This window comes from Mesoplodon bidens, assembly GCF_964165515.1.
Source record: "Mesoplodon bidens genome assembly, chromosome: 2".
In the NCBI taxonomy this organism is placed as follows: Eukaryota; Metazoa; Chordata; class Mammalia; order Artiodactyla; family Ziphiidae; genus Mesoplodon; species Mesoplodon bidens.
In genome coordinates this window covers 86845016-86866891 of record NC_138177.1, presented here as the reverse complement: position 1 = coordinate 86866891, position 21876 = coordinate 86845016, and the positions used below count along the sequence as shown (strand labels likewise).

General features: G+C 36.8%; 1 protein-coding gene across 1 annotated transcript in view; it reads left to right on the top strand.

The window, feature by feature from the left end:
- The window catches only part of CAPZA1 (capping actin protein of muscle Z-line subunit alpha 1), a 46697-nt gene that overhangs the window by 3715 nt on the left and 21106 nt on the right, over nucleotides 1-21876 (top strand). The window contains exon 2 of the mRNA XM_081225942.1: nucleotides 18815-18878. Within this exon, the coding sequence (XP_081082068.1) occupies nucleotides 18815-18878 (64 nt within the window). The remainder of the gene's footprint in view (nucleotides 1-18814; nucleotides 18879-21876) is intronic.

Here is a 21876-nt window from a genome sequence, read left to right as displayed (position 1 = left end):
TTATGGGGGGCTAGTGGGAAGGAATGATTCTGAGCCTCAGGAGGTTTGGCCTGTCCTTGCTATGCTTTTGGTCACCAGTGTGATTTTTGAAAAATCACATACCTCTGTGGGCCTCGAAAGTTTTCTTCTAAAATAGGTAAGGGAAATTGGATCAGACTGACTGAACAAAGTTTAATGAACTTTTTCAAACTCTAGTTAAAAAAACACACACACACACAACTCTAAGAAACTGAAACATTAAAATGTTCCAGGAGTTTCTGTCATTGTTTACTTTGGCACATTTGCCCCATAACGAACCTGTGAAATCCTTGGTTACTGCAACCAAGTCTTTTTATCTAGTTCCTAGCATACTACCAGGTACATAGTGTAGGCACAAGCTATTGGTATGAAAGAGACCAATCAATCACAGGTTCATTCATTCTTATATTTCCCCAGCTCATGCTCCCTCATTCTCCCTCCCCAATTATTTCTGGTAATCTGTAGGTATTTCTTGTGTTCAAGAATGTGTCCACACTCTGGGTGCCTCTTCCAGCATTCATTGTGCCTGAGCATCTACTGCCGTTACTGGTGCTCTGTCATGGCACTGCTAAGAACATTTGATCCCCTGGGAGCATTTTCCTAGTAAATTCCATAAAGTTCCGAAGCCTTATTGCATATCAAAATCAGTATGTATACTGTTGTCCCTAGGTATCTGTGGGGTAGTCGTTCCAGGACCCACCCCCACCATACCAAAATCCACGGATGCTCAAGTCCCTTATATAAAACGTTGTAGTACAGTCATCCCTCTGTTTCAGCGTCCATGGATACAGAGGGCCGACTATGTATACTTTGAGCCTTGAAAAACCCCTAATAAAAGTATTTCCTTCATCTTCTATAAGTTCTCTCCTTTAAAGCTCAGAAAAACACACACTGTAGGATCAGGTGTCATTGTTCTTTTCTGTCTCCAGTGCACAAACTCCTTCACCTTTTTGAAAAAAATAAAAAAGTTAAAGTCCTTATATGGATCAGGTCCTGAAAATAAAAACCCTGAATAGGGGAAACTAGTCGTGATAATTTTTGATAGACAGTTTGACTACTTACGGATTTCTGAACTAGGTGATAATTTTAATATGTACTTACTATTATTTTCCCTTCTTCCTTTATCAGAACCTCCTGCCAACCTCTGCATTTCTGCTCATTCCACCAGTATTCTCTTTTAGTCACATAGGGTCAGAACACTGCCATCATCTTTTTCATCCTTAACCTCTCCTCTCATGTTCAATTAGTATTTCAGTCCTGTAAATTCTTCTTCCTATCATTAGGTTCTCTTCCTCCATTTCCATTAGTCTTTTTAAAAAAATTATTTTGAGTATATAGGAACTATAATCACATGCTTAAAATGGTAGGAAAGGACATGAGTAAAAAGTCCCCTCCCACCCATTTTCCAGCTGCCCAGTTCCCTTGAGCTGCAGCCAATATTACCAGTTTCTTTTCTATTTTATGTATTTATTTCTATTTTATTATTTTCAAATAAGTATACTTTTCATTGAACAATATGTCTAAACTGTCCACATTCCTTTTACCATTTTCTTTATACAGGACCTTTTCTTATGCTTGGATTATTTTTAACAACATTCTTAATTGTTCTCTTTGCCTCCAGCCTCCCCTTTTGTTTCTATATTTTCACTGATTTACCATCTTCATACTACTAAATTTTGAGCAGTATGTAAAATTTATCTTTGCTATAACTACACATGCATATTGTTAGGGCAGTGTCTCTGTAGATGGAATGTTCAGTTGAGTGCATCATTTGAAGTATAGGTTGTGATATATATAATGCGTAAACAGGAAGACAGCATGATACCAGGCTGCACTAAAGAAAGGTGGTGGGTTTATCGGAACATGAGAGAACTTTGCCTTGTGAATTCTTTGTTTTGCATCTAGGTTACATTTAAGTCCTTATAATGTGCTAGATACTTTATGCATTAAAATGTATTCATCTCAAAATATCCCCATAGGCTGCTTACCCCATTTTAAGTTGAGTAAACTGAGGCACATTTCAGGTTAAAAAAAATATAACCAAGTGTCCAGAACTAGTAATAGTAGAGCAGATGCAATCCGCTGGTAATCTACTTCCAGACCTGTGCCTTTACCCACTTTGATTCCTTTGAGTAGATAGTAGGTAATGAATTGAGATAGCAAACAATTCTACTGAAATAATGGCATAATCCTAAACTGCAGTCAAGTTTAGTGGTATAGTGATGTGGATGCTTGTATAGACACTGAAATACTGATGTTTTCTGGTCATGACTGCATTATAATTACTACCAAATTTGGGGAATGCCCTGGCGGTCCAGTGATTAGGACTCTGCATTTTCACTGCCATAGGCCGGGGTTCAATCCCTGGTCCAGGAACTAAGATCCCGCAGCGAGGGGAAAAAAAAATTACTACCAAATTTGCATAGTGCTCTTTTGAGCGTCTACAAATATGCCACTAAGAATTCTAGTATTTAAAATGTGTTATAGGGGCTTCCCTGGTGGCGCAGTGGTTGAGAGTCTGCCTGCCAATGCAGGGGACACGGGTTCGTGCCCCGGTCTGGGAAGATCCCACATGCCGCGGAGCGGCTGGGCCCGTGAGCCATGACCGCTGAGCCTGCGCGTCCAGAGCCTGTGCTCCGCAACGGGAGAGGCCACAACAGTGAGAGGCCCGTGTACCAAAAAAAAAAATAAAAAAATAATAATAATAATAAATAAATAAATAAAATGTGTTATAAACTCAAGGTATTGAGAAACATGACTTTAGAAGTTTAAAGATCTTGAAAGTCCTCATGACAAGGTCAAGAGCACTGTTTGTCTTCTTAAGAACCTCAGAACATTATTGCCTACAGCAGAATTGCTTATGTGTTTCTTTCGAAAGCAAGATTTCTGGGTTCTTCCCTAGACCAGCTGAATCAGAATTTGGGTGGACCAGTGTTCAGGAATCTATTTCTAATAAGCTTCCCAATAATCATTGTGCAACTCGAGAACCACCATTCATATCGTAATCCTCTGCCTGTTAAGTTCAGAAGCTTGATTCATCAGGATAGTAAGGGACAAACTCATATTAGCTAGGCTGATGAAACTAGTATATAAAAGGAGGATAGCAACTAATTTAATAAATACAGGAGGGATTAGATTCCTTTTTTCAAGTAGATCAGATAACATAGGAAATCAAATTATAATTTTCTCAGTTTAAGCATGGAGTCAGAACCAGAGATGTAGCTATACAGTGTAACATTTTAATGGTGTTTTCCTCCATAGTAGGGATATATATCCAACACCAAGACCAAGTCAGATCTTTGCGTAGTGCACCTTCTAACTTTTAACAGCAGTGGACTTTCTTTCTCCAGACAAATTTTACAAGGCTGGAAGGAAGTCATTATATATCAAAAATTTGCATATTGCAGTTTCTCCTGCAGTCTTTACCCTCTTAGTTAATGGCACCTTCATTCTTTAGTTGCTCAGGCCGAAAAGTTTAGTGTCATCTTTGATTCCTGCTTCTCTCACAATACACATACTGTCCATTAGCAAATCCTATAGGCTATGCCTTCAAAACATACCTAGAACTTGGCTGTTTCTCACCATACCCCTATTTCAACCACTCTGGAAGAAGCCACCATGATTTCCCATGTAGATTATTGCACTGGCCTTCTCTCTGGTCTCCCTGCTTCTGCTTTTGTCTCTCCATAGGCAGTCTGTCCTCAATGAAGCACCCAGAGTGATCTGGTTAAAAAATGTAAGTCAGAATATGTCACTCCTCTGCTCAGAATCCTCCAGTGGCTTCCCACCTTTTTCAGAATAAAAGTTTTTACTCTAACTACAAGTCCCTACATGATCTGGGATTTACCTCTTTACCACTTATGTCTCTGACCTTATCTCCTACCTATTCTCCCCTGGTCCTCTCTAGCCACACATCCTCACTTAATGGGTCTTTGCATTTGATCTGTTCTTTGGAGTTCTCTTCCTTCTATATCCCTCACTTCCTTCAGATATTTAATCAGAAATTACCTTCTCAGTGAAGCCCTCTGTGATCATCCTGTCCAGTTCCAATCTACCATTTTATATCCTCTTTCCCTGCTTTATTATTACTCCTTAGCATTTATCACTAGCTAGCATACCATGTAGTTTAGTTGTTTAATCTCATCTATTGTTGGACTTCCCTGGTGGCACAGTTGTTAAGAATCCACCTGCCAATGCAGGGGACACGGGTTCGAGCCCTGGTCCGGGAAGATCCCACATGCCGCGGAGCAACTAAGCCCATGCATCACAGCTACTGAGCCTGCTCTCTAGAACCTGCGAGGCACAACTACTTAGCCCACATGCCACAACTACTGAAGTCTACGCGCCTAGAGCCCGTGCTCTGCAACACGAGAAGCCACCGCAGTGAGAAGCCCGTGCACCCCAATGAAGGGTAGCCCCCGCTCGCCACAACTAGAGAAAGCCCATGCGCAGCAACAAAGACCCAATGCAGCCAAAAATAAATTATCATAAATAAAGTAAATATTTAAAAAATCTTATCTATTGTCTCTCTACCCACTATAATGTAAGCTCTGTAAGGACCATATACTGTTGAATCACCATTGCCTAAAACAGTGCCTTCATAGTAGGCCTTCAGATATTTGTTGAATGAATGAGTGAATGAATCTTGCTTGGATAGTATTCTTTTTTTTTTAACATCTTTATTGGAGTATAAGTGCTTTACAATGGTGTGTTAGTTTCTGCTTCATAACAAAGTGAATCAGTTATACATATACATATGTTCCCATATCTCTTCCCTCTTGCGTCTCCCTCCCTCCCACCCTCCCTATCCCACCCCTCTAGGTGGTCACAAAGCACCGAGCTGATCTCCCTGTGCTATGCAGCTGCTTCCCACTAGCTAGCTATTTTACGTTTGGTAGTGTATATATGTTGGATAGTATTCTTAATTTCATAGTTAACTAACTCTTAGAGGGCAGACTAATTTCCAGGTTTTGTGAAGCCATATTGAGGACTCCAGTACTTCCAGATTAATTTTTGTTAATGGAACTTCCCACACAGAAGGCTTTGGCAGTTCTCCATTACCTACAGAATAAAACCAGAATTGTTGTTAGCGTAACTACTGCCATCTGACTCATTTTACTCTTCCTTTCGCTTTTATTATCTCCAAATAAATCTGTTTCTACCAAACTGGTCTGCTTACAAAACACTGTTTCTTCCCTACCTTTTTTTATTCTTACCAGTTCCCTTATTTGTAATGCCCTCCCTCTTTCTCCCACCTCCCTACTATTTAAAGCGCTTTGTAGAGCCCAGCTTAGATCCCCTTCCCTGTAGTTGTCTTTAACCAACCCAACCCATATCCATCTCCTTCCTAAGAGTTCCATGTTGTATATTGTCTGTAATACTCATTTGGCAGTTTTGGTGCTTTGAATTAGTTATTTTTAAATGATTGACACATCTTTACTGAGGGCTATTGTTTGTAAAGTTGTTTTGCTAACAGTGGTAAAGTATACAAAGATTTGAAAAGCCAGGATGCTGACTGTATGCTTGTCTTATGTTATTTGTATCCACTGTGAAGATTTGCACTTAGTATTAGCTTAAGGTAGTGGCTTTCAACCTTGGCAGCACATGAGAATCACCCTAGGAAGCTTTTAAAAATTCTGGTGCCCAAGCTGTACCCCAGGTCTATTACATCAGAAGCTCTGTGGGTGGAACCCAGGCATCAGTAATTTTAAGGCTCCCCAGGTGGTTCTAATTGTATAGCTGTTCTTCAGAACCAAGGCTTAAGGCAAAAGGGAATTTGTTGGCTTACTTCTTTTGCCATTCTCCTTTTTTTTTTTTTGGCCGCGCCGGGTCTTAGTTGCGGCATGCGGGATCTAGTTCCCCGACCAGGGATCGGACCCAGGGCCCCTGCACTGGGAGCTCAGAGTCTTACCCACTGGACTACCAGGGAAGTCCCTGCCATTCTCCTTTTTTGTCTTTATCTTTAGTACTCAGCTCACCTCAGTGCCTGGGACCCGATAAAGTATAGTTTGTTTTGTTTTGAGTGAATGAACAAATTGGTAAACACAAAGATTCAATAACATCTAGGCATTTGCTTAGGGAAAGAAAGTTAAGTATCTCCTATGTCTAAGTCCGTCTCATGTTACCTCATTGGATTCTTAAAGTAGTGCTAGATATATGAGCAGGTATTATACTCACAGATGAAGAAGCTAAGACCCAAGTAATTAAGTGCTAAAGCTGGCATGTGAAACCAGATCTGACTCCCAATGATTTTGAAAAAAAAAAAGTAAATTTGGTAAAAAGATATACCTTTAAGTTAGAAATACCATAACGTGCCAGATATGCACCAGATCTTAAAGGCAAAATGCTTCTTCCCACTGCATCTGTTTCCAAGCCAGCATGGGCCCTCACTGCTGAACTCTGCCTATTTGGACTTGGCATTTGCATCATTGCTTTCTGGCACGTGAATCTCAAGGCGTTTGGGTGGATTTTCCCCTGATTTCTTAATTTGGTCCTGATTATTTCCAAAACAATAGTCATTGTATCTGGCCGCTTGGAACTTCTTACCTATCTGCCCACGCTCCTAGGATTGGGGGTGAGAATGTATATTTTAACAATTCGCTTATGTGATCTTTTCACTCACTTTAGTCTTTTTTTCTAACCCATTAGAACACTATATCTCAGACTTTTATATTTCCTCAGTTCTTGATCTAGACATTTAGGTAAATCCTCTAATTAAGCCAAATAGGGTCCTTTCCCTCCTTTCATATGTATATCAATGCTGTTTTGCATTTAAGATCAGACAGCTTTTTTATCTTTACTGAGATTGAGCCAGTACTTTTTTTGTTTTTTTTTGACTTAAGGCTTTGTCACTTTGAACTTCTAAATGAACACTAAAGATATATACTTGGAAATCTTTTTACCTACATTTTGGATGTATTATATTAAGATAGTCCAGAGTGAGGACTGAGGAATGATTTCCTTCTAACTCGGTGCATAGAGAAGTTGTAAATTAAAAGGGAATGGTTGGGAAAGATAACTAGAAAACAAAATAGAAGCTATTTTTTGGTTCTTAAATGTTGTAAATTTTATGGTTAAGTATGTTGTTTTTATATTACTGTTATACAGCGTAAAATACAATGCTGACTACTGTTAAAGAAGATTAATCTGACACTTGTTAAAATGATAAGAAGACTTTATTCAATACTTTTGTATTAGGGGAGAGAGATTGAGTTCAGGTCCAAATAAGCAAAGACTGCTGGGCATGAATAGCCAACAAGCAAGTGAGCGGGTCAGTAGGTGGAAAATTACTAACAGGAGACATCAAGGGTAGAAGGATTCTTGCTAACAGAAGATAGAGGACTTATACATCAAAGGTTGGGGACAAGGAACTTCAACAGATATCAAGAGTGGGGGAATTCTCTTTAAACTGAGAGCAGGATTCTTGCTAAGACTGGGCTAGGCAGGCCATAGGCAGGATGGGGCCAAGATAAAGACCTAACTGAGAAGAGGGCTCAGAGAAGCCTGACTAAAGTTTGGACAAGGAGAAAGTCTTTGGCACTCCATGTGTGTTATATTATTACTTTAATAAATCTTCAAGCTGTTTTCTTTAGCATTGGTAGACTTTTTAAAAATGAAATTGCTCTACTTAAACTTGCCTGCCTTCACTACCTGTTTGTGTATAGTGGTTACTAATAGAACAGTTTCTAAGAAATACTTGAAATGGCTTTTAAAAGAGTATACATAAAACAAATTACTTGAAAGTGTCGCCATCTTTTTTATAATGTTGATTCTAATTTAGACATATCTATGCTTTTTAAACCTTAGGCCTTACTGATAATGATAAATCAAAATAAACTATCAATATATACATCTAAAATTTTATTTTTTTGGCCATGCCACACGGCTTGCAACATCTTAGTTTCCCTGACCAGGGATTGAACCCTGGCCCCTGGCAGTGAGAGCACAGAGTCTTAACCACTGGACCGCCAGGGAAGTCCCCTAATTGCATTCTGAATCTTTATAATATCTCCAGGTCTAAACTGGGAAAATAATATTTAGCTTATTTGGAATTTAAAAAAACATAGCTAACCATAAGTTTATTAAGTGAAACCTTTTATTCCATATGGCCTTGGAGATCACTGAAAATGTATTTTTTTCTGAAATTATAGCCCCAAATTAAATTCTCACTAGCCTCTGGGAACTCTCTGCCAGCAGGGATTTTGTTTGATAAAGGCACTGAAACTGGAATTCTAGAGCTAGTTTGATACTGAAATACATGCATGTCAGCAGCTTGGAACCATCTATTAAATTATTGCCCCAGGCAGTTTATTGTTGATATACTGAAAGCCTTAGAAGCAGACCAAAAAAATGAACTACATTGAGGCAAGATGTATTTTAAAACAAACAAACAAACAAATAGCATCCTAGGGGGAGAGAGAGATGAATGGGCAAAGCACAGAGGTTTTTTAGGACAGTGAAAATACTCTATGGTACTATAATGGTGGATACATGTCATACATTTGTCCAAATCCATAGAGTGTGCACCACAAAGAGTGAACCCTAATGTAAGTTACAGGCTTTGGATGATAAAGATGTGTCAGTGTAAGTTCATCAATTGTAACGAATGTACCGCTCTGGTGGGGATTTTAATAATGGGGGGGACTGCACATGGGGGGACAGAGTATATGGGAAATTTCTGTATGTTCCTCTCAATGTTGTTGTGAACCTAAAACTGCTCTTAGAAAAAATAGTCTTAAAATACAAAATAATAATAATAATAATAACAACAGCAGTAACATCCTAAATATCTTCAAATAGGAAAAACTGTCTTAAGAAATAACATTGAATTCCGTGCAAATAGAACTTTCTTACCAGGATAAGAATAAGGTATTATCTCTTTCTGGAGGAGGAATGCAACTGCTTATCCTTGAATACTTCTGGAATGATGTAGAATAAAAATAAGTAAAATAAATATTTATGAAAGCACAATTTACTACTATTTTTTTGAAGTATAGCCTAGTTGAAAACATGAGTAAACTTTGAAAAGATGTATTATCAATTTAAAGGGAAGCAGAGGGACTTCCCTGGTGGTCCAGTGGGTAAGATTCTGCACTCCCGATGCAGGGAGCCCGGGTTTGATCCCTGGTCAGGAGCTAGATCCTGCATGCACGCTGCAACTAAGAAGTCTGCATGGCAACTAAAGATCCCGCATGCCACAGCTAAGACCTGGCACAGCCAAAATAAATAAATATTTTAAAAATAAAAATAAAAAAAATAAAGGGAAGCAGAGTAGAGTCACTTTTAAAGACTTTTTTTGGTCAAAAAAAGTTGTTGATGTTTATAGTTATTGATGAAGATTGTAATGATGGAGAATATTAGGTGACTAGGACCCAAAGAACTTCTGGAAGGGAGGAATTATTTTCTCAATAATTTGAAGGCTTTGTTCAGTTTAATAATTTAAAGCAGCAATTATCTTGCTGTGACCGCTTAATAATAACTGACATTTACTGAGCCTCCATATTATGTTTTAAATATTTTGCCAAAGACTTGACATATATTATCTTATTTAACCTTCACAGCAATTCTAAGAAGTAGATAGTATCCCACTTTAGGGAGAGGCTGTGATTCAAAGAGATTAATAGACTGAAATTCAAATCCAGGCCTGTCCAACTCCAGAGTCTTTATCTTTCCATTTTGCCATAGTACCTCATAATAATCTTAAAAGCTAAGCACACTTCCTTAGTGTCATTTTATTCAAAAGGGATTTTGTAAACATTTACTAATTGCCTATGTGCCGTTTACTTTGCTAGACCCTGTATAGGATAGAAAAAGAAAGCAAGGCAGTTTGTCCAAAGAAAACTTAAGTCTTTGGGAACAGAATGGTACCTATAGAACTAATTGTCAACAGCAGTTATATTTTAGGTGCTATGATAAATGTTCAAAGTATGGTAGAAGTAACAGAGGATTCTTGAGACTTTAAGTAATGGGGAATATATCTTTGAAAGAAACAGATTCCCCAACCTTGGAAAATAGGAGTGATTTAGACAAGCAAAGATGAGAGAGGCACAAACTCAAGGACAGTGTGAGTAAAGGCCCAGAAGTGAAGTCTTTAATACACTAATGAGGGAGATAAAGATTTTCATAGATACCTTGCTGGCAGAGATTTGGCTCATGAAGTATACAAAATTTGGGCAGTATAAATTGACCTGGGCCTTGCTAATAATTGGAATATGAATATTATCTAGTGAAAGATTTCTTCCTTGCCTGTCTGGAATTATCTACCGAGCATTCACAAAGAGCTGCAGTTGTTAAATATTCAACTTCAAATTCTTTTGTTAAGGAAACTACTTTAAAAGGTAGTTATGAATAGATGTAATATTGAAATGTGTGGGGTCTGTTATTAAAAGATTATTTAAAGGAATTCCCCGGCGGTCCAGAGGTTAGGATTCGGTGCTTTCATTGCCTAGGGCCTGGGTTCAATCCCTGATCGGGGAACTAAGATCCCACAAGCTGCATGGCGCAGCTGCATGACAAAAAAAAAAAAAAAGATTTGAGTTTTATAAAAATTTTGTAAATTTATTTTTCTACTACATTTTCTAAACTTTCTTACTAAAATTTACAAAATTAAGCAGTTTCTAGGGAACAATGGGATATATTACTTCTCAGTTTCATTTTTAAACTTCAGTACAGATATTAGTAATATAAAAATGAAATTTTGAATATTGTAAGGATTGAGTATTTTACTTTATTTTCCTTTTTGGAGAGGTAAGAGGATAAGAAAAATGGGAAGAAGCTGAAATCTAAGAAAACTTATCTTTCATTGATACTTATAGACTTTAAATTGCCCCTATTTAGGTTAGAAACATAATACAGTGCCTTCCATGAAATTAACATTTTGGGAATATTTAAATATATGAAGGGGTAGAATTGTGTATGAGGCTTGAGTTACTCCCCCTTTAAAATATACATGGAGTTATACCCTTTACCGCAGACACTATCATATTAATGAATGTTATGTACAGTGAACCTGTTACTTTATGAAATAGGGACTTTTTTTTTTTAAGCAGAGTGAAGTTTTTGTTCAACTAAAACGTCCATAAAAGTGATTCTCAATTAGGAGGGGGATTACATGCCTCCCCTCCATGGGATATACCTGCTGTCACCTTTCTTTCCCCATCCCAATCTTGAGAATGATTGACTAAATTACTGTTACTGTGTCATCCCTCATTTGTATTGCAGCAAAAATATTTTTGCAATCACTAGCTGCTTAGCCATTTCTCTTTTCCCTTTTGCTTGTGCCAGCGATTTTGTTTACCTCTGTTAAATTTCATCTTGTTAGTTTTGACCCAGTTTTGAAGCTGGATGATAAAATTTTGACTTTTAGTTATTATTTATCATTTGATTTACCCCTCCCAACTTTGTGACAGTTGCAGCTTTCACAAGGAATGCTTTGTCTCAATTCCTGGTTTAAAAACAAAACTGTAAAAGGGCTAGGCCAAATCCATCAGATCACACTATAGATAATCCTCCTGAATTTTAATACCTATTAGTACTGCATAGTATAGATGATTGTCTAGTTCAGTGCCACCCCTTTGTACGTATGTGACCTTGGACAAGGCACTTCTGAACCTGTTCCTTCATTTACAGTGGGGATAATAGTCTCTTCCCTGCCTATTTTTAACAGGCTGTTTTAAGATCAAAAGAGAGGTTATGAGAGAGTTTTGTAAACAATAAAATAGTATTCATTCATTTACATTCCTAGCTTGTGCCAGGTCTCAGTCCTAGGTATACAACAATGAACAAACATAACAAGTTCTTATGCTATATGCTAGGAATTGGCAGATCTGGTCCACTGCCTGTTTTTATATGGCCTAACAGCTAATATATTTTGAATGGTTAGAAAAAAAATCGAAGAATATTTCATGATGTGAAAATTACATGAAATACAAATTGCAGTCTCTAATGTGTTAACTCAATGAGAGTAATCCTTTCACACTGTATAAGTGTATGTATATCAAAATCATCACATCGTACACTTTAAATATCTTATAACTTTACTTGTCAATTGTACCTCAGTTAAAAAACAAAGTCTTACTGGAACACAATTATGCTCATTAGTTTACAGTTGGGACAGAGATCATGTGGCCCACACAGCCCTAAAATATTTACTGTCTGGCCCTTTACTTTAGCAGTTTGCAGACCCCTGCTCTGTGCTCTTGGAATTCTTTTGGAGGTGTTGAGCAGTAAAAATAAGTATATGTTCAGTGGTAGCAAGTTCCTTGAAGAAATTTAAAGCAGGTAAGGGGCAAGAATTATGAAGGGTGTGGAGGGTACAGTAGCTAATTTATAGAAGTCAGGAAGTCAGAGGAGGGTACTTTAGTAGGTGATATTTGAACCGAGACTTGAATGAAGAGGGAAGTGAACTCTGATAGAAGAACATTTCTGGCAAAAGGAATAAAAATTGCAGTAGCCCTGAGGTGGGAGTGTAGCTATAGGTCTAGGAGCTAAACAGTAGGAGAATGAGAGGGTGAACCAAATTGTAAAAGAGACTGTGGAGCACACTTTAGATTTTAAAGTGATTATATAAATATATCATTACGATTTATATTACAGGTATTCCTTCAAGGTATTTTTATGGTATTATTATAGTGACAAATCAACTTAACACTTCAAAGCCTGTCTTCAAAGACTGTCAGATGTTTATCTAATACTAAGTATGGTCTTCCCATGGAGGGGGATTGGTTCAGGGACCCCCGAAGATGTCAAAATCTGAGGATGCTCAAGTCCCTTACGTAAAATGGTACAGTATTTGCGTATAACTTACGCACATCCTGCCCTATATTTTAAATCATCTCTAGATTACTTGTAATGCCTAATACAATGTAAATGCTATGTAAATAGTTGCTAGTGTATGGCAGATTCAAGTTTTGACTTTTGGAACTTTATGGAATTTTTCATTCCTCTGGATATCTTCGATCCTTGGATGCAGAACCCATAAATACAGAGGGTCGACTGTAATCCATCTTTTTTACTAACTCTCAGAAGGTAACATGGGGACTGTTGACCATGACAGTGGGTTTTTTTTTTTTTTGGTTTGTTTTTATTTCTGGCTGCGTTGGATCTTTGTTGTCATGCGCGGGCTTCTCCCTGCAGCGGCTTCTCTTGTTGCAGAGCATGGGCTCTAGGCGCACGGGCTTCAGTAGTTGCGGCATGTGGGCTTGGTAGTCATGGTGCAGGGGCTTTGTTGCTCCACAGCATGTGGGATCTTCCTGGACCAGGGATCGAACCAATGTCCCCTGCATTGGCAGGCAGATTCTTAACCACTGTGCCACCAGGGAAGTCCAACCATGACAGTGTTTTAGGACCCCATGTTGGCATCTAATGATGTCTACATTTCTTTTAACTGCTCATTTAGAACTTCACCCTTGCCAAGTGGATATATCTTCAAATCTCCCCACTTTCATTAAAAACTAGATGTTTTGGTTTCTTTAATTGGACATTTCTCTGGTTCTTGATATTCTCAGATAATTTTCTAAAAATTATTTATTGTATGGGGAATGTTGGCATGCCCCTTTTCTGCTTTGTAAAAAATTTAAAAAATTTTTTTCATACAAATAATTTATATTCCTTGTACAACTTTTTGAACATAGAGATAAGCCAAAAAATAGACGAAAAGTATCTTTTGTAATACTACTATCAGTGGTAGTCCCAGTTAAAAGTTAGTAGCTATACATATATGTAAATATATATACTTAAAAAAAACAGGAATACATCATTTTGTAGCCCTTTTCACTCAACAGCATGATAAATATCAACCCATGTTAACAGATAGAAGACTTCTCAAACTCTTCTGCTTTCAGGACCCATTTACACTCTTAGAAATCTGGTTGTTTTTTCCCCCCGTTTTATTGACATATAATTGACATACAGCACTATAAGTTTAAGGTGTACAGCATATGATTTGACTTACATACATCTTGAAATGATTATCACAGTAAGTTTAGTGAACATCCATCATCTCATAGATACAAAAGTAAAGAAATAGTTAAAAAAAAAAGTTTGCTTACGGTGAGAACCCATAGGACCTACTCTCTCAACAGCTTTCATATATAAAATACAGCAGTGTTAACTGTTTATCATTTTGTACATTACATCCCTAGTATTTATTTATCTTATAACTGGAAGTTTGTACCTTTTGACCCTCTCTCCCCACCCGTGTCTCTGGTAACCACAAATCTGAATTCTTTTTCTATGAGTTTGTTTTTGAAGTATAATTAACCTACAACACTATGTTAGTTCGTGTTATACAGTGTAGTGGTTTGATATTTCTATACATTTCAAAATGATTACCACAATAAATCTAGTTATGGTATGTCACCATATAAAAATTGTGCATGAACTACAACCCTTAATAGTTATTGATTATATTCCCCACACTGTACCTTTCATACCAGTCACTCATTTATTTTGAAACTGGAAATTGTACCTCTTAATCTCCCTCACCTATTTCTTTCCTCCCCCCACCCCCTCCCTTCTGACAACCACCTGTTTGTTCTCTGTATCTGTTACTCTTTCTGATTTGTTTTTTAGGTTCCACATATGAGTGAAATTATATAGTATTTGTCTTTCTTTGTCTGACTTATTTCACTTAGCATAATACCCTCTAGGTCCATTCATGTTGTTGCAAATGGCAAGTTTTCATTCTTTTTTATGGCTAATACTCCATTGCATATATATGTGTACACACACACACACCACATCACATCATTATCCATTCATCTAGGTTATTTCCATATCTTGGCTATTGTAAATAATGCTTCAATGAATATAGAGGTGCATTTATCTTTTCTACTTAGTTTTTTCATGAAGTTGAGTTTTGGTTTTTGTTTGTTGGTTGTTTGGGTTTTTTGTTTTCTTTTTTTTTGGCTGCACCATGTGGCATGTGAGATCTTAGTTCCCTGACCAGGGATTGAACCCCTGCCCCCTGCAGTGGAAGCACGGAGTCCTAACCACTGGACTGCCAGGGAATGCCAAGAAATTGAGTTTTTATTTATGTGGCTTATATGTATTGTATTAGATATTAAAACTTACAGATTTTTAAAACAACTCATTTTAATATAATGATAAATTTATTGCATATTAACATAAATGATTAGTATTTTGTGTGTTTTTTTAAACTTTTTTTTGAAAATGCAGAAAGAATCAGTAGAAAAAGTAGCATTGTTTTACATTATGCACATCTTTTAAATATCTGCATTCAGTCTGTTATGCTGTGTTGTCTTAGTTTGTACATATTGTTCCCTCCACGGGGAATGCTGTCCTTGGTATCTACTCATCCTCCAATCCAGCTCAAACATCACTGCCTTTGAAGGTCACCCCAGCCCCTCCTTATATACATATGTAGAGTTGATTGCACCTTCCTTTGTGCCTCATTGTGCCTTTTAATGTTTTCTATATTACTATCTAGGTGACAGATCCTTTGAGAATAGTGACAATGTCTTATTCAGTATTTAATCTTTATTTACTGACTCTTCTCTTCCTAGCTGCTCAGTAAATGTTTGCTGAATGGATGAACTGCTACTTTTTTACATGCAGAGTCATTTCATCCATTATCCAAATGACTGTTTTTCAATTATGGAAACTCCATCAGATTTTATAACTTTTGAAAATTTGTGGGTAGCTTCAGAAATATTAGTAACTTGAATTTACAATTTGGTAACTTTTATGCATTCAGACATTAATAAGTAGTATGTAAAATATGGCTGTGGCTTTTTTCTTTTAAGGGAAGTTGCTTTTGGGGTAGTATATGAATATATTTTTGAACTACACACACTTAATTTTGCTTGACCAAGGGGAATTTCATAATTATGTAAGGATTATGGGACATACACCTTGACAGAAAGTGGGATAGACCATAGCTGCTCAACAGACTTGCCACAAATAGACTAAAAAAAAGGTTTGTTATTCAAAATAGGTTTGCTAATTTCTTAAATAAGTGATTGACACCAACAGTTGACAAGTACAGTAATATGATTAAGTGTACATGCCAAAGCAGATATACACAGTTGGAAATCCATATTGGAACTATTAGTCCTGTGTAATATAATTCTCATGAGTTGAGCAGCATTTCTTACTTCCTAATTAGAACCCCTTGTTTTATTTTTGTTGCTCAGTTAATTTAAGAGCTTTATGGAATATTTCCTCTTAATCTCCACCAGTTTTCATCCCAGAAAAATAATATATTATCGACAATTACCCTGTCACATTAGGGTTCTCAAACTGTATGTGCATAAGAATATCCTAAGGTGTTGGTGATATAGATCCCTCATACCTGCTTCCAGATGGTCCACATAAAAGTTTTGTCTTCTAAGTCTTAAGAAGTCATATAGAATTTTATAGCTCAAAGAAATTTTGCAGATCTCCTAATCTCTTTTAGGAGTAGGATTATTATGAGGAAACTCAGAACCAAAAAAGGTTAGCAATGTTTCCAGAATCACAAATCTAGTTAGTTAATGGACCAACAGAGCCAGTAATTAGAATCCAGGTTTTCCATTCTGCCTTGCTCCATGAATCAGTAAGCCTTTCTTGACTGAAAAGATAAGTTTGGCTATGGAGCAGCTTTTCTTTTACTCTTTTTAGAATCAGAGCAAAGTCACATAAGATCTTCCATATAAACCTAGGGATTCTAAAGTTGTAAAGTATTTCCATCTTTTTCTAATTCTCTTCTCAATCCCAGCTTTATTTTCCAAAGATTCTTAAAAGTCTTTTTTTTCCCCCTTAAGAATGGTTTGACTTTGATGATAACCTTAATTTGGCTGGGTCAATAAGAACTTAAAATTGTTTGAAGGAAATGGAAGAAGTCAACAGAGGATGCCTATCTGGAAAGTAGAGCTCACCTTATTGTCAGATATACCATGTTCCTCTTTGCCCCTCATCAGTGATTTGATCATCTTTTTACTCATTACGTCAGATATTAGGGAATTTTCAATGTCCTTTCTCTCATAGTGTGTTAGAATTATACTGAGAGACCCATTTGAGGTCAGTCCTATTATCATTGCTAACATCATTATTACATATATAGAGATATAGATATAGCTAAATGATACTCCAAATTGTTTTTTTCTTTAATATAGGTTTGTATATTCTTTGTATTTCATATTTTACTTTATGAGAGATGAGAGACTGATTTATATGGCAGACTGAGTACATGGTTTTACCTTACCTTTTATGCCAAAACTTTTAAAATGAAAAAATAGGAAAAAGTGGAATGAGAAGAGAAATAAATTAGTAATAGTTTAAGTAGTGACATGGGAGGACATCTATTTAAGGAGCAAGAAGGGAAGAACTCAGAACAGTCTTGGAGTGGATTAGTTGGGAAATTGTTCTCTAAACTTACTAGACCACTTGGCTCCTCCTTTCATTCCCATCTGGGCTAAGCTGCAGAGGAATAGCATTTGTCCTCAGAATATAGCAATGAGAATGAGCACTGGGAGCAGAGAGGCAGGGCAGTGCCCCAAGGAGCCTGTGGCCTTAGGAGGCTCACTCAGAAGGTAATCAGTTCATACATTCTCAACAGCAAGTCTACTCTTTCCCTCCCCTACAATCAAGGAGACAAGCTACAAGTAAACAGAACAGGCAAACTAAATTAAATTCAAAGAGGAGCAACAAACATTTGTGGAAAACCAGTACCATGAAAGAGAGGCACCAAACTCGACAAACAGTATATCTAAATTCTTAAGAAACAGTCAATAAAACAAGACTTTAAAATAAGTATAGTTAATAACCACAAGGAGACTGAAGAGATTATTGCACACACAAGAAATAAAGTCTTGGAAATTAAAAATAGAACAGTTAAAATAATTGTCTGAAAACAAAATGGGCACAGCTGAAGAGCATGTTAGTGAGTTGAAAAATGGAGCTGAGAAATTCTCCCTACACAAGGCATAAAATGACAAAAAAGATAAAACATAGGAGGAAGAATTAATTATGCAGGTTAGATAATAACATTTCAGCATACATCTCTAATCAGAGATCCAGAAACAGATTGACAGTAGTGGGCAGGGGAGGGAATTAGAATGAATAACAAAAGAAATATTTTCTATGGCATTTTTAGGGCCTTTAGTACAGTGTTGAATAGTTTAGGTGACAGGAGTCATCTTTGTCTTGCTTTTAAAATTAGTGACACTGCTCATGTTTCATCATTATTGAATAAGCCATAAAATTTTAGTAGATAACCCTTTATAAAGTTAAGGAAGTTTATTATACTAAAAACTAGTAGTTTTGTTGTTGTTTTATGATATTTGGATGGGTGTTGAATTTTGTCTTTTTTTTCTAGCATGATCACAAGGTTTTGCTTTTAATTTGTAAGTTACATTGATTTATTAGTATTGAATCATTCTTGCATTGGGATAAACACAAATTGGCATAATACCAATTAGTTAATATTTTATTTAGTTTTGCTGAACTGTCCATAAATGAAATAGTATCGTAGCTTTCTCTTTTTGTGACTGCAGTATATTTTGACCAAAAAGTGATTATTTAGCTTTTTAAAAAGAAAAATTCAAAATTAAAGCAGCATGTATATCCCAAAATTAGAACAAATCTGCATTGGTAATAAACACTTTGAGATGTTTTGTGAGAAGAAAATCTGAAGGCTCCTAAACAGTAAGGCTTAAACAGGAAATTATATTTTAAGGGATGTGATAAAAATTTTGTTATCTGCTAATTCCTTCCCCTCTTATATGCTACTCTTCTCCTTCCCCTCTTATATGCTACTCTTCATAATTCTTTTACTAAAAATTTTATTTCTGTTTAGGTACGCATAGCTGCTAAATTCATCACTCACGCACCCCCAGGGGAATTTAATGAAGTGTTCAATGGTGAGTAAAGATTCGTACTTAGTTATTTTAAACCCTCCTTAATCACATACGAGCACTTATTGAGTGTTTGCTATCTCTTTTAATCCTTATAACATTATAGCTATAGCTAAGGAAATCAAAATTCAAAAAGGTTAAAATAATTTATCCCACATCACCCAGCTGGTAAGTGTCAGAGCAAGGATTCAAACCCAGGTCTGAGTCAAAAGCATGCTTTTAACCCATACATTAGGGTACCTATCTTATGTGAGAAAAGATTTAAAGTAATTTAATACTGATAAATGTAGAAATAATGTTTAATTGTTTTATATCATTATAAAATATAGCTTAAGTCTCTTCAGTGCTTTTACTCAGGAAGTGCCATAGCATAGGACATTTTCTAGAGCAGCTGGGGCTGAACTGACTGTATCTGGGAAGCTTGTTAAATATACAGATTCCAACGTTATCCTCTAAAGATTCTCATTCGTTAGATCTGGGGTAGAATGGGCAATCTGTTTTATCAATCTGTTTTATCAAGTTGTCCAGGTGATTCTGAGTCACAGCCAATTTGGGAACCACTATTCCTATATATGTACAATCTTCCATTCTATTTACTATGTTAACACAACTTACAGAATGAAAAATGTAAATGAGGCATTATAACATTGCATTAATATCAATCATCATAATCCCATTTTAAGTTATAAATTAATTCATCTTAAAGTTCCCCTTAAGTAAAATCATAATCTTTGTGCATCTTGGTTCATTTTAGCAAACATTTATTTTGAAATTCTAGTTTTACATTAGAAGGTTACCTGCTTAAAATATCATATAATAACACGTATAGACTACAATTCTGCAGCCTGTGGAAGGAAAACCATATTCACAGAAACACAGACAAAATGAAAGGGCAGAGGACTTCGTACCAGATGAGGGAACAAGATAAAACCCCAGAAAAACAACTAAATCAAGTGGAGATAGGCAACCTTACAGAAAAAGAATTTAGAATAATGATAGTGAAGATGATCCAGGACCTCGGAAAAAGAATGGGGACAAAGATCGAGAAGATGCAAGAAATGTTTAACAAAGACCTAGAAGAATTAAAGAACAAACAAACAGAGATGAACAATACAATAACTGAAATGAAAACTACACTAGAAGGAATCAGTAGCAGAATAACCGAGGCAGAAGAACGGATAAGTGACCTGGAAGACAGAATGGTGGAATTCACTGCTGCAGGATAGAATAAATAAAAAGAATGGGGCTTCCCTGGTGGCACAGTGGTTGAGAGTCCGCCTGCCAATGCAGGGGACACAGGTTCATGCCCCGGTCTGGGAAGACCCCACATGCCGCGGAGCGGCTGGGCCCATGAGCCATGGCTGCTGAGCCTGCGCATCCGGAGCCTATGCTCCACAACGGGAGAGGCCACAACAGTGAGAGGCCCGCGTACCACAAAAAAAAAAAAAAAGAAAAGAGAATGAAAAGAAATGAAGACAGCCTAAGAGACCTCTGGGACAGTATTAAACGCAACAACGTTTGCATTATAGGGGTCCCAGAAGGAGAAGAGAGAGAGAAAGGACCTGAAAATATATTTGAAGAGATTATAGTCGAAAAATTCCCTAACATGGGAAGGGAAATAGCCACCCAAGTCCAAAAAGTGCAGAGAGTTCCAGTCAGGATAAACCCAAGGAGAAACACACCGAGACACATAGTAATCAAATTGACAAAAATTAAAGGCAAAGAAAAATTACTGAAAGCAACAAGGGAAAAACAACAAATAACATGCAAGGGAACTCCCATAAGGTTAACAGCTGATTTCTCAGCACAAACTCTACAAGCCAGAAGGGAGTGGCATGATATATTTAAAGAGATGAAAGGCATTAATCTACCCAGCAAGGATCTCATTCACATTTGACGGAGAAATCAAAAGCTTTACAGACAAGCAAAAGCTAAGAGACCTCAGCACCACCAAACCAGCTCTACAACAAATGCTAAATAAACTTCTCTAAGTGGGAAACACAAGAGAAGAAAAGGACCTACAAAAACAAACCCATAACAGTAAGAAAATGGTAATAGGAACATACATACTGATAATTACTTTAAACGTGAATGGATTAAATGCTCCAGCCAAAAGACACAGGCTCGCTGAATGGATACAAAAACAAGACCTAAATATATGCTGTCTACAAGAGACCCACTTCAGACCTAGGGACACTGTATACAGACTGAAAGTGAGGGGGTGGAAAAAGATATTCCATGCAAATGGAAATCAAAAGCTGGAGTAGCAATACTCATATCAGATAAAATATATTTTAAAATAAAGAATGTTACAAGAGACGAGGAAGGACACTACATAATGATCAAGGGATTAATCCAAGAAGAAGATATAACAATTATATATACACCCAACATAGGAACACCTCAATACCTAAGGCAAATGCTAACAGCTATAAATTAGGAAATTGACAGTAACACAGTAACAGTGGGGGACTTTAACACTTCACTTACACCGATGGACAGATCATCCAGACAGAAAATTAATAAGGAAACAAGCTTTAAATGACACAATAGACCACATAGATTTAATTGATACTTATAGGAAATTCCATCCAAAAACAGCAGATTACACTCTCTTATCCAGTGCACACAGAACATTCTCCAGGACTGATCACATCTTGGGTCACAAATCAAGCCTTGGTAAATTTAAGAAAATTGAAATCATATCAAGCATCTTTTCCAACCACAAGGCTATGAGATTAGAAATCAGTTACAGGGAAAAAAACGTAAAAAACACAAACACATGGAAGCTAAACAATACGTTACTAAATAACCAAGAGATCACTGAAGAACTCAAAGAGGAAATCAAAAAATAACTAGAGATAAATTAAAACGAAAACACAACGATCCAAAACCTATGGGATACAGCAAAAGCAGTTCTAAGAGGGAAGTTTATAGCAATACAAGCCTACCTCAAGAAACAAGAAAAATCTCAAATAAACAATCTAGCCTTACACCTAAAGGA